The following is an 18324-nucleotide window of genomic DNA, read 5'->3' as shown; positions in this document are numbered from 1 at the left end:
GAGAAAGCTGGATGCTGTTCAGCCAGCTGACTGTGTTTGACAGCATCCAGCTTTCTCTGCTGAGCATCCATTGTGGCTGTGTCCTTTCTAGGAGAGTTCCATCCAATAGTCAGAGTGGGATGCAGGTCACCAGAATGAAGGTCATCAGCTGTTCAGCCAGCTGGCTGTGTTTGACAGCATCCAGGAGAGGGTGGACCACATCACACGAATTAATCCACCATCACACTGACTTCTCCACCCCAAAGTCATGAGGTCATCTTGAGAGGCATTCTGTCCCTTGGTGGACTGATTGAGTGGTGTTGACTAATCCAGATCGAATGTGCGGCTCTGCAAAGGTTTAAAGGATTGCCACAGGTTCTAGGAATCAGGAAATTTCAAACGTCAGGGAAATTTGAAAAAAACACTGGAAAAATCTCGATTTTTGTCTCATTAGATGAAATGATTTGTTTACTGATGTGTCATGCATGGTCACTGGCTGGATAAAACTGTGTACATGCACAGCTTCCATACTCCTTCATTACTACTACTTCTCCCCTTCCTACCACTCCCGTCAGCTTGCTGTCAGTGCTGCCACCACGTCTTGCCTCTAGCCTAGCAGCTGCCAACGAGAGGCTGGGAGGTGTGAGGAGTCATTTGTTTGGATCTGATTCTCAGAGACTGTAGACAGAGCAGCTGGAGACAGCAGTCATGTGTGTGTGAGATGTGTCTGAGTGATTGTGTGAATGTGTGTATGCTCTTGCTTTCTGATAAAAGCTATGGGTAAAAATTTAGTTGTAAGAATGATTGTGTTTCCTGCGTGCCGGTCTGTGGGTCAGTGGTCATCTTTACAGTGAGTTGCTACCTATCCTCATTATTATTGATTCTCAGAGTATTTGAAGAAGTTATCTGTTGTTGAATGGTTTGATCAACATGGTGTCGTTTCAACAACATGCTGTCTGTGACTCATGAATAGCTGGCCACACAAGTGGATTTCTGCGATGGGCCAAAACCGCAGGCAGTTTCTGCGGGTACCTCTAATGAATCGGGCCTGCGGGTCTGAAGCCCTTCTGTTCCCACTAATGTGCAGGTCCTGCCCATTAATCTAGTCTCACCGATCTGCCCACAGGCTGGATCTGTTTGTGTGTGGTGTAATTCAGCAGATTCTTGTGGGTCATCCATGGACCCAGAACGCGTTGCTCCTCAACGGGACAGAGGCCATGAACAATGGATTTCATCACAATACCTGTGAAATAATAGGTATAACACAGTGGGTAATAACTGAGAATAACAAACATTGTAGAACCAACATTTTATTGGTGGTCACCTACGGTGTCTGGTTACACAATTCTTTCGTGCCTTATACACTTCTTTCAAGAGGCCTACTTTTTTCTGAGGTTTATTTGTGAAATCAGTGAAGGTACTTTAAATCTGTCCTGCGACTCCAGGGTAATGTGTTTTGTTTTATTGAAATAAAATAACATCAGTGGTCTTAATGAAACACATACACCATTTGGCTTGCTTTCTCCATCTAAAAACAGTTCATTACAAAAGGTGTTGATGTTAATACTTCAGACTTTTGCGCACATCAGGAAACGCCGTCTGCATGCAAGGTTTTTTAGGTATTTCTTTGTTTGCACTATTGTTTTTTTTTTTTTGTACCATAGCTGCAAAGATGGATTGTCAACTTACGTCTTACCTTATCCTGGAGACCTCAAAATTTGTCAGGGAAAAATGCTAAAACTTACCTGGAAATCAGAGAAATATAAGAGAATTTCACTTGGGGAAACTATTGGCAATCCTGTTTAAGTGCTGTCCAATGATAGGAAACCTTGCAGCTTTTCCGTTGGCAAGGCCAAGGCTGCAACACATCATCAAGAAGATCAGAAAAGGTCGTGACAAGCATTCCTGGCCTCTGTCAGTCGTTCTGCTTGTTCAACAACAGTATGGGAAGATGTCAAGAGGATTTCCGGTAAAGGCAGTCAATTACCTATGGTGGCATCGTTGAAACAGGTGTGTCTCCAAACACCTGGACAATGGCAGAGCATTTTGCATTGACTGCCACCACTGCCTGCCAAGTATCTAGTGGTTGGTCGTTACTGTACCACCATGAAGGGGATCAAGTTGGACTTCCAGTCCATGAGTTTTGAGCCGTATAACTACCCCTTCTCCATGTGGACCTGTATCGGCACCGTCTGATGTTCATGTTACAGCATCCAATCTCGGTCAAGTCCAGTACAGCATGGTGCAGCACTTGCAACCAGTGTCAAAGGAAACCCTTTTACAGTGTTTTAATTCAATATAGCTGATAGATCAGTTTTCCGACTCTTGGTGACTTTGTAAGCATCTCACTTTTTTTATTGATTGTTATTATTATTATTATTGTTACTATTACTGTTACTATTAAATCCTTCTGAAAAATATGCATGTGCTGAAATGGTGTGTTGTCTGCTTGAATTTCAGGTTGATTCACAGTCCTACAGTGCCCACCGAATTGTTCTTGCGGCTACTATTCCCTATTTCAATGCGATGTTTACACATGATATGGTGGAAAGCAAGCAAAGAGAAATAACTATTCAAGGCATTGACTCATCGTAAGGCAACATTAAACTACAAAATTTTTGAAGTTTTTTACAGCATATGTTATGTATTTTTGTAATGTTGTTGTAAGATTACTGATTCAACATATGCAATATCTCGCCTAGCTTATAACCATGTACAAGGTTTTTGTGTTGGTCTGATTTCATACTGATTTCAAGTGCCCTTCTTTAGCTGCAGAAGTTCGCTTAACTTAAGCACAAAAATAAAGATGGGCCATTATTCAAAAGTTGGGTGATGAGTGGTATGTACAGTGTGTGTTCCATAAGTAATTTGATCAGTTATTTTCTGACACAATGGTCCACCACAGTGTGTTGTAACCAGCTGGGCTAAGTGGAGGGGGAGTTAGCTTCAAAACACTCTTTGGCTTATTCGGCTGTGTGCTGCTGGAGAGTCAGGACATGCGTTTCCGTCAACCCCCTTTTGAGTTTATGTAACACGGCACAATGGATCATTCTGTAGAGCAATGGTACGCTATCAAATTTTGCGTTAAACTTGGGAATTCCACCACCGAAACATTTCCATTACTTCAGCATGCCTTTGGGAATGATTGCTTGTCCAAATCACAAGTTTTCCTATGGCACAAGTCGTTCATGGAGGGCCGAGAGGAGATCACCAACGAACCTCGCAGTGGACGGCCATCAACCGCACGAGTTGACGAAAATGTGACGCGTGTGCGCGATTGTTTGAACTCTGACAGACGGCTGATCCTTCAATTGATAGCACAAACTCTAAACATGTCGAAAACAACCATTTTCCGCATTGTGACCGAAGATTTGAACATGAGAAAAGTGTGTGCCAAAATCATCCCAAAAGTGTTAACCGACGAACACAAGCACATAAGAGTGCTTCGGTGTCGAGAAATGCTGGAATGCCTCCCTACAAACCCTGTGTTCTCCCTTCTGGTACCTAGAGGTCTGGTCTTGTTATCCCTCGCTCCATGAAGGACATGGCTACGCAGACACGCAACCTAAAATTCACCTCTGAGGTTGTCAAATTGCCCAGTGTCAATGTAGCATCACCATTCTCCCATCCAGCTGTGCAACAAGCCATCAAACTCCCACTTCAAGGGGCGCGGCCACCAGCTACACAACTGGTAGGCCGGAAAGGACAGAAGGAGTACTCTCGTGAAGACTTCCTCCATCCCTCAAGTCAAACACCACCCGAGTCTTCCTCTAACTGGTTGGGCTCAAAAAAGTCCACCAAAGGCAAACAGTCTCGTCCTTTGCCAACACAGAGATCCTCATCGTCAGCGTCACCACGTGGTACCCTAACCTGGCCGGCCTCTGTATCGTCGGTGCGCACCACCAACCGTTTTTCAGTGTTGGACTCCACAGACTGATCGTACAAGCATGCCGATGCTTCTGTGGACCCCATGGAGCAGGATCCTCCTGCTCCTGTGCCCTGTAGTAGCATCTCTACACCGGCTGTCACTCAGCGGCCGCCGAGTTGACACCTTTACATCTCTTCCTCATCATTACTGTCCTCCAATGGAACATTGACGGCTTTCGGTCCCACAAAGAGGATTTACAGCTCCTTTTAGCATCACAGCATCCCGTTGTACTCTGCCTTCAGGAAACAAAATTGGACCTTCATGATTGCTTTGAGCTTTCACATTACTTCCCAATTCGTTTTGACCTTCACCCTGAGGTCGGCATTCCATCTCATGGGGGCATCGTGCTGCTCACACAGGATGACATCCAAAGTCAGCCCATCTCCCTGACTACCAATCTTCAAGCTGTTGCAGCTCACCTTTTCCTTCCCCACCTGACTTTTTCCCTCTGTACCATTTATGTCCCTCCATCATTCGATGTCACCCGGGCAGACTTCTTTCAGCTTATAGGGCAGCTGCCTTCCCCATTTTTGCTACTAGGTGACTTTAAAGCGCGTAATCCCCTTTGGGGTTCTCACAGGACCTGTCAGAGAGGTGCCCTCTTGGCTGACCTTCTTAACCAATTTAACCTCTTCTGCCTTAAGACTGGAGCACCCACTTTCCTTTCTGATTCCTCCCACACTTAGTCCCATGTGGACCCATTCTTTTGCACCGTCCAGCTTGCCCATCATCTTGAGTGGTCCGTTCTTTCTGACACCTACTTGTGCGGCCATTTCCTGTGTTCTATCCATTTGATGGCTCCTACCCCATCCCTGTTCATGCCCAAATGGCAGCTTACTAAGGCTGATTGGCAGCTTTACTCCTCCCTGGAGACCTTCGAAGAACAAGATTTCCTCAGTTGTGATGACCAGGTGGACTATCTCACCAATGTTATCCTTACTGCTGCAGAATATTCCATGCCTTGCACTTCCACTTTACCACGTCGTTTCCCCATCCCTTGGTGGACTGAGGCATGCCGCAATGCCATTCGCACAAGGAGATGTGCTCTCCGCATTTTTAACGGTCATCCTATGGTGGCAAACTGCATTCATTATAAACAGATGCGAGCAAAGCATCGCCGTGTTCTTTGGGATAGCAAACAAGCTTTCAGTATTTCATTCACAAGTTCTTTTAACAGTTCTATTCCTTCCTCTGACGTGTGGGGCAACCTCCGATGGCTGTCTGGTACCAAGATCCATTCTCCCGTTTCCGGCCTCAGTAGCTGACGATGTTATCGTGGACCCTGTTGCTATCTCCAACACCTTGGGCCATCATTATGCGAAAGTTTCGAGCTCTTCCCACTATCACCCTGCTTTCCTCCATCGGAAATGAGTGGAGGAGGCTCAGGCGATACCCCTCTCTTCTCAGAATCATGAGTACTACAATGCCGCTTTTACTATGGGGGAGCTCGATCATGCTCTCAGTTCATCCCGATCCTCCACCCTAGGGCTTGACACCATCCACATTCAGATGTTCCAGCACCTTTCTCTTGCGGGCAAGCACTTTCTGCTTGACACATACAACCGCATCTGGGCATAGGGCACATTTCCCCGGATGCTGGCGTGAAGCCCCCTTTATACCTACACATAGGCCCGGTAAGGACAAAAATCTTCCTTCTAGCTACTGCTCCATCTGTGTTACCAGCTGCATTTGCAAGGTGATGGCACGCATGATTCATGCCCAGCTGGTATGGTGGCTCAAGTCTTGAGAATTTAATGACTAATGCACAGTGAGGATTTCGAGCGCAGTGTTCTGCAGTTGACCATCTCATTTCTTTGTTGACCCATGTCATGAATGGTTTTTTGCGGCTGTGTGTTTCGATTTGGGGAAGGCCTGTGACACCCACTGGAGAACTGGTACCCTCCGTACTCTTTACACATGGGTCTTCCGTGGCCGTTTGCCCTGTTTCCTTCAGGCATTTTTACAAGATCGAGTTTTCAAGGTATTTGGGGTTCTGCCTTGTCGGACATCTTTATCCAGGAAAACGGGGTGCCTCAGGGTTCCGTCCTGAGTGCCGTCCTCTTTGCTATCACCATTAACCCTATCAAGGCCTGTCTCCCACCAGGCTTCATTTTTGTTGATGATTTTGCCATCTATTGCAGTTCTCCATGGACCTGTCTCATTGCGCAGCGCCTTCAGCAGTGTCTTGATCGTCTTTACTCCTGAGCGTCAACAATCGCTTTTGCTTTTCCACTGACAAAACCGTCTGTGTGAATATCTGGTGACACAAGTGGTTTCTTCCACCATCTTTACATCTTGGGCTTCTTGCCCTTCTGTTCATTGAAACTATGAAATTCCTGGGACTCATGCTTCATAGGAAACACTCTTGCTCCTCCCATGTGTCTTACCTGGCAGCCTTTTGTACATGGTTCTTCAGTGTCCTACGTATCCTCAATGGTACTTTCCAGATTGCTGATCAAACCACCCCCCTCCATTTGTACTGGTCCATTGTATGTTTGAAACTAAACTATGGGTGCTTTGTTTATGTATCTGCACACCCATCCTTCTTATGCCGTCTCAACACTAATCCACCATCGTGGCATTCGTTTGCCCATGGGCGCCTTTTACATCAGCCTAATTGAGAGTCTGTATGCTGAAGCTACTGAACTACCACTGTCCTACTACCGTGACTTTCTCCTCAGCAGGAATGCACACCGTTTGTCTGCCATGCGTGGCCACCGATTGTATGCCTTCTTCTTTGAAGATTCCTTTGATCGTCAGTATGGGGCTCATCCTTCTTATCTGTTACCTCCTGGAGTCTGCTTTCGGCACCTGCTAGAGCGGCTTAACTTTGCACTACCTGCATCTTTCCCTGTGGGTGTGAACTCTTTGCCACCTTGGCTTCGTGAAGTGGCCCATGCTAACCTTGGCCTTCATTCACTTCTTAAGGACACTACTCCAGCCTTGGTCTATCACCTTCAGTTTCACAACCTTTGCATGGAACTTCACAATAATACCTTTGTATACATTGATGGCTCTCGTACTGACCTTGGGGTCGGGTTCTTTCATCATTGCACCCAGATATAGGTTTCCGGCACACTCCTCAGTATTTACAGCTGAGCTCTTCGCTCTGTATCAGGCCACAGAGTACATTCAGCGACGCAGCCTTTTCAGTTGTGTCCTCTGCTCAGACTCAGTGCCTTACACAGTCTATGTGCACTATACACTGCCCATCCCTTAGTGCAGCGGGTCCAGGAAAACTGTCAACTGCTCACTCTTGGTGGAGCCAGTGTGATGTTTCTATGGGTTCCTGGTCATGTCAGTCTGCCAAGAAACGAGGCTACTGACACTGCTGCCAAAGCTGCAGTCTAGTACCTCAGCCCCCGAGTACCTATATTCCTTCTGATGATCTCTCTGTTGCCATCTGCCAAGAGATGGTGTTCCTTTAGCATCGCCAATGGTCCTCCCTTTATGGGAACAAGCTCTGGCTTATCAAGCCTGCTCAGTGGCGTGGAAGACTTCCTCTTGGCCCCTCCCGCCGGGAGGATGTTATTGTAACTCGGCTGCGTATTGGGTACTGCCCATTTAGCCATCGTCATTTGCTATGTGGTGCTACCGCACCACTTTGTACACATTGCACCCAAGTATTAACTGTCTGCCACTTCCTAATGGAATCTCCATTTTTTGACCTTCTACGTTCCTGTTTGGCTTTACCGTCTGAGTTATTGGCCGTTTTAGCGAATGACATGTGGGCTGTTGACTGCGTTTTACTTTTTATCTGCCAAAGCAATATGGCGAAGGCCACATAAGTTTTATTTTTGGACCTCCGTTTCTTTATGGTGTCTTTTTTAGAACTTCTTCACATGCCTGTTTTGAGCTGTCTTCTGTTATGTCAGTTAGGATTGATGTATAGTCATTTTTTAATTCCTCTCTTTCTTAGAGTTCTATGGTTTTGACTTGGGCACGTATGACTGCAGTTGTTTTTGCACACCATTTCTGGTATCACATTTGAAGTTTCCCCACATCCTTTTCCTCAGTTAACTTCTTCCTCCATTAGTCATTCAAGTTTAGGTACAGTTGAACGTCATAAGCAATGTGAAGGTGATTCTGCTGTGTTCAGTCACCTCATATTTATTCTTGTTCCCCATTTTAGAAATTCCTGTAGTGCTGCTGAGAATAATGTTGGTGCTGTGGGATCTCTTGCCTGACCTCTCTTCCCTATCTTAATATTCCACTACCATCCTTTTAAGGCTCATAGAAGCTGTTGCATTCATGTATACATCATTAATGGAGTATTGCCCTGATAACTTATCTTAGAAAGGGCAAAGAAAGGCAAACGCCCAGCTACTGTATTAGTAGACTTAGAAGAAGTTTCTACAATGTTGACTGAAATATACTTCTTGGAATTATAAAGTTATTGGGGATAAAACACAGGAAGCAAAAGATCAGATAGAATGTGCACAAAAACCAGAATCCAATAGAGGCAAAACAATACGCGATACAATGTGTTGCAGTGGAGAGCATATGATGCAACTGTTAGCTGTGTAACACTTGTGTTCCTGCAGAAATGATACAATAAGGAGTGAGACACAGCAGACACCAGTAGCCATGCATGTAGTACGTTGCTGCCAGCCTCATTGTGGACAACTTCAAAATATGTCGACTTAAAAGAGACTGGAGAGAAGTATGACCGTCCTTCCAGCGTTGAAAATGAATTCAATGTGTTAGCTCCATTTTAATACACAGCATTGTTTGACCTAAAATGCACCAAATGTAAACTGACCAGCGGCTGCATTCTTATTGCAGACTTTTCAAGATAGGCACCTTGTTTTATTTAATTTCGAAGTAGCACAAGAACCATGGACAACGGCAAAAAGAAAAGCAGTTCATTATCGAGCTGTGATATCAGATGATAAGATTTAAAAACAAAATCTTTTTTTTTTTTTTAACTGAGTAATTTCTTCATAATCGAATTCCATAACAATAGTTGTTAATTTTTTTATATGAAAAATAAAAGTTTTCTGTGAATCTAATTGCAAAGAAGGCAGTAACATTACTTTATCTACCTCTTTATTTATTTTTACCAATGTGAGTTGGTTCAGTGTTGTATTGTTAGTTGTATAGCATATCATATTGCCTCAGTGTGATCTGGCCTAAGAGTCAGAGGACATGAAAGGGTGTCAGTAAATGAGAAGGGAGTGATAAGTTTGTAGCATATGCACCATGTTGTTCATTCTGTGCTCTGAGATACCAGTAACAGAAACAAAGGAGAAATTGAAAAAAAAAAAAAAAAAAAGGAGAATTACAGTCCAGGGAGAAGAAATAAGAACATAACGGTTTTCTGACGATGTAGTAATTGTGTCAGAGATGCAAAGGACTTGGTAAAGCAGTTTAATGAAGGGGTAGTATCTTGGAAACAGGTTATAAGATGAATCTAAATTAAAATAAAGTAAATGTAATTGAGTGCAGTCAAATTAAATCAGATGATGATGAGAGAATAAGAATAGAAAATGATATGTTGAGAGTAGTAGAAAACTTAGACCACTTGAGTAGCAAAATAACTGATGACAGTTAAGCTAAGCAAGTAATCAGTTATAAACCAGTAAGAAAGAGAGACGTAGAGTGAGTGAGAAACAGAATGCTGTAGTGAAGCTGTAGACCTATTCCATGAAGTTAAGAAGAGCAGAAGAAGAAATTGATTACAGCAGAAGTAAAAAGTACGTAATTGTAGACTCAGAATAACAATAAATTTTTCCATAAAACAGCTAAATATGTTAACGTCGAATAAAAATTTAAGTTTTAGGAAGTATTTTCTGAAAGTATTTGTCGGGAATGAGGTCTTGTTCAGAAGTGAAACTTGGACAATAAACAATACAGACAAGCCAATAATACATATTTTTGAAGTGCCACTGAACAATGCTGAAGATTAGATGGGTGGATAGAGTAACTGAAGAGGTATCTAATTGCATTGGACCAAGCAATGTGGTACCCATGTGTAGGGTTTCCGTGATGTGATTTCCCAAAATTGTTCCAGGCAAATACCAGGAAGGTTCCTTTGAAAGGGCACCATGATTTCTTTCCAATCCTTGAAATGATCCAAGGTTTTGCTCCGTCTCTAATGACCTTGATGTTGACATGTTGTTAAACTTGAATCTTCCTTCCTTCTTTCTTTAATCACTTGGGGGATAAAAGAGCTTTATGGCACAACCAGGCTATAAGAAATGGGGGATAAAATAAACAATGGAAAATCTGGGAGAAACATAATGACTAGGGGCACAAAATGAAACTGGGGGGGGGGGGGGGGTATTCTGTCATGTGTCATATTGTTACTAGAAAAGGAAGACAGGTTGAAAAGACACATCACCAAGGTACAAAGGAATAGTTGATTTGATAGTTGAAAATAGGGGGAAAATTGTAAAGGGAGACAAAGTGTTGAATACAATAAGCAGGTTGAAATGGATGTAGGCTGGAGAGCTGCACCAAAGCCTTGTTCAGACTAATGACTGCAACAGTAACAAACTGAAGCACTGCCTTGTGTAGTGTCTTTATGAAATAATTACAAATTACATTATAATCAAAATGAAAACTGACAATTGGGGCTTATAGTGGTCAAATCAGAGCATCAGTGTTATACGATACATGAGAGAATGTTGTATATGTGACTCTTTGAATTACAAGCACTGAGAGCTATTACAAGTAAATGAAAAAGAGCATTCCTCTTACTCTTAATCATCAAAGAAATTGCAGGGAGAGACATCATGGCTAAGGGTGCATCAAATGGAACAATGGGGTATTCTGTGATATGTCCTATCCTAATGCTGTGACTGACAATCTGAGGGGAATGTGGAATTTGAATCATCTACAGTTTTGTGAATTAAACATCTCACTATCGTTGTGGCAGCCTTTCATGTAAATTGATTTGATGTAATGTGAGTAGATACTCAGAACTAAGGATAAGCAATGATGACAATTCATAAATGCTGATTTACGCTGAAGTGCCAAAGAAACTGGTATGGGCACGCATATTCAAATACAGAAACATGTAAACAGGCAGCATATGATGCAGCGGTTGGCAATGCCTATATAAGACAACAAGTGTCAGGCACAGTTATTAGATTGGTTACTGCTACTACAATGGTAGATTATCAAGATTTGAGCGAGTTTGAACGTGGTGTTATACTCAGCGCACAAGCAGTGGGACACATGATCTCTGAGGTAGTGATAAAGTGGGAATGTTCCCTTATGACCACTTCACAAGTATACCGTGAATATCAAGAATCCAGTAAAACATAAAATCTCTGACATCGCTGTGGCTGGAAAAAGATCCTGCAAGAACGGAACCAATGACGATGGAAGAGAATCTTTCAACGTAACGGAAATGCAACTCTTCCACAAATTGCTGCAGACTTCAGTGTTGGACCATCAACAAGTGTCAGCATGTGAGCCATTCAACAAACCATCATCAATATGGGCTTTTGTAGCCAAAGGCCCACTCGTGTACCCTTGATGACTGCACGACACAAAGCTTTACGCCCCGTCTAGGCCTGTCAACACCAACATTGGACTGTTGATGACTGGAAACGTGTTGCTTGGTCAGACAAGTCTCATTTCAAATTGTATCAAGAGGATGGACATGTATGGATATGGACCCTGTGTGTCAACAGGGGACTGTTCGAGCTGGTGGAAGCTCTGTAATGGTGTGGGGTGTGTGCAGTTGGAGTGTTATGGGATCCCTGACAAGTCTAGATACGACTCTGACAGGTGACACGTATGTAAGCATCCTGTCTGATCATCTGCATCCATTCATGTCCATTGTGCATTCCGATGGACTTGGGCAATTCCAGAAGGACAGTGTGACACCCCCTAAGTCCTGAACTGCTACAGAGTGGCTCCAGGAACACTCTTCTGAGTTTAAACACCTCCGCTGTCCTCTAGACACCCCAGATATGAACATTATTGAGCATATCTGGAATGCCTTGCAATGTGCTGTTCAGAAGAGTTCTCCACCTCCTCGTACTCTTGCAGATTTATGGGCAGCCCTGCAGGATTCATGCCTTCAGTTCCCTCCAATATTACTTCAGACGTTAGTCTTGTCCGTGTTTGCAGCACTTGTGCATGCTTGCGAGGTCCCTATATGATAGTAAGCAGTTGTACCAGTTTCTTTGGCTTTTCAGTGTAGATTTCATTATCAGCACTTAAACACTGATGGCCAGTAATAATCAAACACCAAACATTGACGCTTTTAATGCTGATGTTACATGATGAATTTATAGAGTGGCGTAAAAAGCAATATACAAATACATGTAATATTATATGTATTAATCGAATCGAACAATAATCAGTATTTCATATCCCACATCTTTTCATCTACAGACTATAAAAGTAACATTTTTGACTATAGTTTCCCCTTCAGTCGATTGTGTTGTGGACAGGGTGCTTATCCTGCTTTTGAAAACACTCAGAGAAGCTGACACTGTGGCTGTACAGCTCTAGTATTTACATACAAGTTATTGTAGCTTTGCAAATTATTCTTTTCTTTTGCTATTTTATAATGTTCAGTCCATAAAGCAAAGTTGGTTTTTCGTTTTCCCATAATATATCACCTTGTTGCCTACACTACTTAATGCCATGAAAATGTGGACTGAATGAACAATGAAAGGCATCAGCCAATGTTCCTGCCTAAGTTCATTCAAAAATGTCAAGCCCTTCCGCTTTTCCTCTGACCATGTTCTACAAGCTGCACTGCAAGCTTTTTCTAAAGATGCGTTCTTGCGCTTAGCTGGAAAATGCCTGATATGAGGTGTGACACACAGGAAGAGGACTTAATGATGCAGATCGATGCATTTACCTGCTGGCTGCATCCAAATTGGACAAAGTTGAGTTTACAATGATTCTGCATTAGTTAATTGTATTTCTTATAACATTTGTTCCTCTTGTTTTTCATGAGGTTCCACTGGAGCTCTGCCATTTCTGCCTCCCAGTATAACACAGGGACAGGCATGTAGAAAATTGCTCATCTACTGCCTCTGAGCTGATCAGTTTTGAAGAAACTTTTCATAATGTAAGGACACAACTGAAAGTCAAGAAACAATCATGTATTGTTCTGCAATAAGAAATAGTCTTGTTGTAATGCAAACATTCTAGTTTGTTTTATATCAAGGCATATATTAGGCCAGTGCTATAGTCACATTGCAGTTAGTTTTGTGACTTAATGCTTTGCCACACAGGACATGGTGTGTGTGTGCCTGCCGTGATACATTTGTACAATGCATCACTGCATTACCCCTGTCACACGTGGGGCGGTACGTCACAGTGAAATGGTTTTGATTGCGGCGGTAGACGACATGTTTGTACAAAATCACAAAGTATCGTGTGGTCCAGGCAATTTACATCAGCTCGACAAGGGGTTTTTTCAAGTGGGAGATGAAACAGAATGGTTCATAGAACATGTGAGAAAGTACACATACTTGTACAACACACCAGCTGTACAAAAATGTAGTGAAAACAGCAGAAACATGGGCCGTGATTGCAGAGGAGCTGAATGTTACTAGTAAGTACGAATATGTTTTTATTTCACAAAATTATTTTATTATGTAGTTATTATTTATTATTAGGTACCCCATACAAGTATTACAAATAATGTCTGTTGAAGTTATTTCCGACTGACAAAATAACCAGTAAAAGTTCCGCAGACGTGAATTGCAGCATGGGTTGACCTCGGATTGGTAGCATATGTTGTTAACAGCATTTGCATAGGCTGCATGACTTCTTCACTTTGATCATTAGCTGAATGTTCACTGTCATTCTTCATTGTATTGAAGTTATGAAACAGCAAGCTGCTTTAACTATGCAGTCTGCTACTGACTTACCTGTATCTATGGTTCTCAGAAATACATGCCATTTCATAGCTAATATACTGAATGCGTTTTCAATGACACGACGTGCTCAAGAGAGCTGTGTACTGAAATTTTTTTTTTTTGTCTGGGATCAGAGATCATTCTGGCTTTTGGATATGGTCTCGTTAGGTGTGTTTGAAGTGCAAAGCCTTCGTCACCAACGATAATATGAGGAATGGGGACATGTGTGCCAGGCAGAGAGATTGGAGGTAGAACTGTTCTTCCAGCAATATATTGTTGGTAGAATGCTGAATTTTCAAAAATAGTACTGTCGCTATTTCGTCCATAACTTCACATGTCAACGACTGTAAACTTGTAGATTGGGTCCACCAATGCTAAATGAGTGAAAAATTGTTTTTATAATAATATTTCTCAGATCCATTATCCTTCAGACATTTTAATTTGATGTGTTTGCCATCTGTGCTCCCAAAAGAGTTTGGAAAAGCCCATCATGCTGATTCCGCATCTGTGACATGGGAGGAGACAAACAGATTGGCCATAAAATATTCCATATTTTTCTACAAACTTCACTCACTATCTTGGAAACAGTTGGAACGCCGCAAGCGGAAAGAAAAAGTGATGGTCTGGACACTGTTGCCTGTAACCAAATACCTGCAAAGATACTGAAATTTACAATCTATTAGACAGATGAAGAAAAAGGAAGAAGTGGAAAAAGGTGGCTACATATGTTGGTATATATTGTATACATTTTTTCACATTCAACATGAAAATATTTTGTTATATTAAAACATTTTTAAAGTTAAATCTGTGAAACCTGGTTTTTGGCTTCATGTTTAGGAATAAAGAAATATGTGTTAGGGAATGAAAGATTCTATGGAAATATCACCACTTAACCTCACAGGCATGGTTAACAAAAACCTTGATGGATTGTAAAATCTGTGTATTAATTTCCATCCTTTCTTTTTTTTAAAAAATCTTTATTATTGTAATTGTACATATCACTTGTTTCTGACCCATGCAATGGCTTAATAATAATAATCATATAATTTACATTCAAGTTTGTTTTAGATGATGAAGCCAAATTGAAATGGAAAAATTTATGAGACAGTTATTTGAGACACAATAAAAGCTTAAAAGGTGTAACAGGACAGGTCAGAAAGTATCACAAGTGGCCAAGGAGTGAAAGTATGCAATTTTTGAAAGATACGCTTTGATCCCATTCTACAATCAGCAATATACCAAATGTCGATATTGAAGATTCTCGATCACTTGATAACGAAATTCCTGAATCTGAAAGTGAAAGTCAGCTATGTAAAATGCAAGTGGCTCCAGCCTTCCCCCCAAATGCCACCCCTGACTCCTGGGAAAAAAATGAAAGCTGGATCTACAGCCCCAGATGATCCATCCCAAAACTCTGCAGTTGACAAAGTCATAGTTTGATGGCATAGATCACTTGTTTCTCAGTTGTGCTGACATGTTCAGAAAATTCCAGCCAACAACACAAGCAATGCTGAAGATGGTGCTAGCTACACTCTTCCCAAGGACAGGAAGGAGAGAGCTTGACACACCAGTTCACTCAACTGGAGTATCAACACTCCACTCTCCCTTGCAGTTTGATAATTCTTCCTGTTCCTCAACGAACAATAACATGACCTTTGGCTCAGTAGATACCTCACCAGTTAATCACAGTATGAATCCCATTGCCTCATCAACCAATGATTTGTTTGAAAATGCACATCACTTCTATGACAATTACAGGTCCCATTATCAGTCACATTAGGTAATAGTATTTGTAGATAAATAACTACACTTTGTAATGTATATTACTTATTATTAAGTTTGTAATGTTATTTGACGTATTGAAATAGATTACTGTTCATACAGCATTGGTGAAAGTATATTTATGATTAACTTACCTCAAAGAAATGGCTAATCTTTCCCCAGTTTCAGTATGTCTTCGTCTGTTTGAGAAGATGACCATAATGTTCGTTTTGGTAAGTCATGTAGTTTCTTGAAACTTTGTCTTGACAAACAGTAATATATTAAACTGATTAGCTCAGAGGCAGTAGATGAGCAATTTTCTACATGCCTGTCCCTGTGTTATACTGGGAGGCAGAAATGGCAGAGCTCCAGTGGAACCTCATGAAAAACAAGAGGAACAAACGTTATAAGAAATGCAATTAACTAATGCAGAATCATTGTAAACTCAACTTTGTCCAATTTGGATGCAGTCAGTAGGTAAATGCATCGATCTGCATCATCAGGTCCTCTTCCTGTGTGTCACACCTCATATCAGACATTTTCCAGCTAAGCGCAAGGACGCATCTTAAGAAAAAGCTTGCAGTGCAACTTATCGAACATGGTCAGGGGAAAAGTAGAAGGGCTTAATATTTTTGAATGAACTTAGGCTGGAACATTGGCTGATGCCTTTCATTGTTCATTCAGTCCACATTTTCATGGCATTAAGCAGTGTGGGCAACAAGGTGATATATTATGGGAAAACGAAAAACCAAATTTGCTTTATGGATGGTGTGGCGGAGACTAGAGATGGGCAAACTTGTTCATCCTTGGGAACTAGTTCACTGGTGATCACCCTTTTTTGGGAACCGTTCATTTTTACTTGTTCACCGTTCATTTGTGCATGGTATAAGGTTGTTATGAAAAATTGAAAATTAGTGACATAGGTGACTGAAGGATGGAACATGCCAAGAGGGGCACTTGCCTCCCACCTGGAGTACAGAGTTTTTATTCATTACAGAATTCTCACACACTTGTAGAAGCAATTTCCATGATTCTGCAAAACCTCTCATTTAGCCAACTGTAGCGTTATGTGACTGATTGTAGTGAAATAATATAAGGTGGCGGACGAAAAACTGGCCCCGAGTACAGACTGCTTGCCAATTACGCAGGATTTTTTGACCGCTATGAGCAGAATAGATAAACATGTAATAATTAGGCAGTGAAGAAATAAAAAATAAGCTAATGCAAACAACTACTTCAAAACAATAGATGACGATTGGTGGGTGACAGTGTGCAGTCTAGTACTCATGCCGGTTTTTCGTGTGCCACCCTTTACCACTGAAATAATACTGTTGAAGTTATCATATTCTCTTTACAAAATTGGAGACCAGACACTTGATTATCGAGTGGCGGCTTCATTTGGTTTTAAGTCGGTCTGCCTTCTATATCAATGAACATGCTGTTTTATCTTGGATCAAAAGGGGTGGAAAATGGCCACTCATGTGTGGCGTGTCTACTTCCTTTCCAATTGTAATAACAAAAAAACCTTGGCTTTTTATAACTATGTCTTCTGCTGTTTATCGAAGTAATGAAGTGAGCTGACATGCCATTTTGTTACCTGAAAAGATGCATGTATTACATACACCATAATTTTTACATAATTATAAAATACATTTTAATTACCTGTCGTGGATGCTGAATACAATACAGAAATAACCAAAAGTCCAGAGTTCAAGAAAGTTTTGAAACAGATCTAGAATGGGCGTGCACAGTGAATGAAACAAACGACTCGATACTGAACTAATTAGGAGCAGTTGGCAGTGGAACTGCGACAAGTGGCCACACAAAGAAGGGTGAGTCCGGCCAAGGGAGACCGAGACTTAGACAGATGGGAACGGGACTGAGGCTGGAACGAGGTCGACCAACATGCCAATGTGGGAACAAGATCGACCGTTTCCCGTTCCTGGGAACTATAAGTAGAAACCCGTGACCAAAGTGAACTATGAAAGACGTTTCTTAGAATACGTTCCTCGCTCCTTCCATTCATCTTGGTGAACCGTTCTTTTGGACCTGTTAGTTTGTGAATGACCCATCTCAAGCAGAGACACGTCGCTTTGTGATCGGCACCATGTCCATTTGTCACCACAAGTGGCACTCCAAAGGGACGCGTGACTCAGATGTCAAGTGGCCCACTGTTGTTTTCATTAATTTGAAGACATTTGATGTGCCTCTTAAAAAGTTGTTTTATATAGATGAAGCAAAGCTACATCCATCTCAAGCCACTATTTTGGGATTTGCTTGTGTTCTTCCCTATACAGTCTTTCTCCTTCAATTTTGGGGAACTTATTCGAGAAAAGAAATTGATTTTTCATTATTTTGTAGTCTGACATCACGGCTTGGTAGTAAACTGGTTTTATTTTCTTAATTGTCCACAGTTATTTTAATATTATGAAAAGTTTGCAGTGAAGTTGTTTATATGTACTTGTGGTGGGTATTAAGACATGGTTGCCGCATATGAAATACAGCGAACATATTGAAATTGTTTTTAGTGGTGGAAGGAGAGCAATATCTCTTCTCAGTCCTGAGTAAATAGGTGGTACACACCGTTTTGACATTTGGCCTCAGTGAACTATGACATGCAACAATCCTTGTTAGAGCTGCGCACTAAGCAGATTTGTGGTTCGTGTTTCTCTTTTGAGCATGGTTTATGAAGTCAGTTACCTAAGTTAATATTGCATTATGAGTTATTTTCATTTTAAAACTAGAGGTAGACAATCACAGGTCCAGTGGCAGAGTTACTATATACTGTATACGTAAATTTATCTTGTTTACACTAACAGT

At 41.7% G+C, this 18324-nt stretch overlaps 1 protein-coding gene across 2 annotated transcripts in view; it reads left to right on the top strand.

Annotated features, from left to right (window-relative positions):
* LOC124601951 (kelch-like protein 18) overlaps positions 1–18324 on the top strand; it is a 171048-nt gene that overhangs the window by 8065 nt on the left and 144659 nt on the right. For both annotated transcript variants that reach the window (XM_047136284.1, XM_047136285.1), the window contains exon 2: positions 2440–2570. In XM_047136284.1, coding sequence (XP_046992240.1) covers positions 2440–2570 — 131 coding nt within the window. The remainder of the gene's footprint in view (positions 1–2439; positions 2571–18324) is intronic.

This window comes from Schistocerca americana, chromosome 1 (genome assembly GCF_021461395.2).
Source record: "Schistocerca americana isolate TAMUIC-IGC-003095 chromosome 1, iqSchAmer2.1, whole genome shotgun sequence".
In the NCBI taxonomy this organism is placed as follows: Eukaryota; Metazoa; Arthropoda; class Insecta; order Orthoptera; family Acrididae; genus Schistocerca; species Schistocerca americana.
The sequence above is the reverse complement of the archived record's forward strand: the minus strand, read 5'-3'. Positions and strand labels throughout refer to the sequence as shown.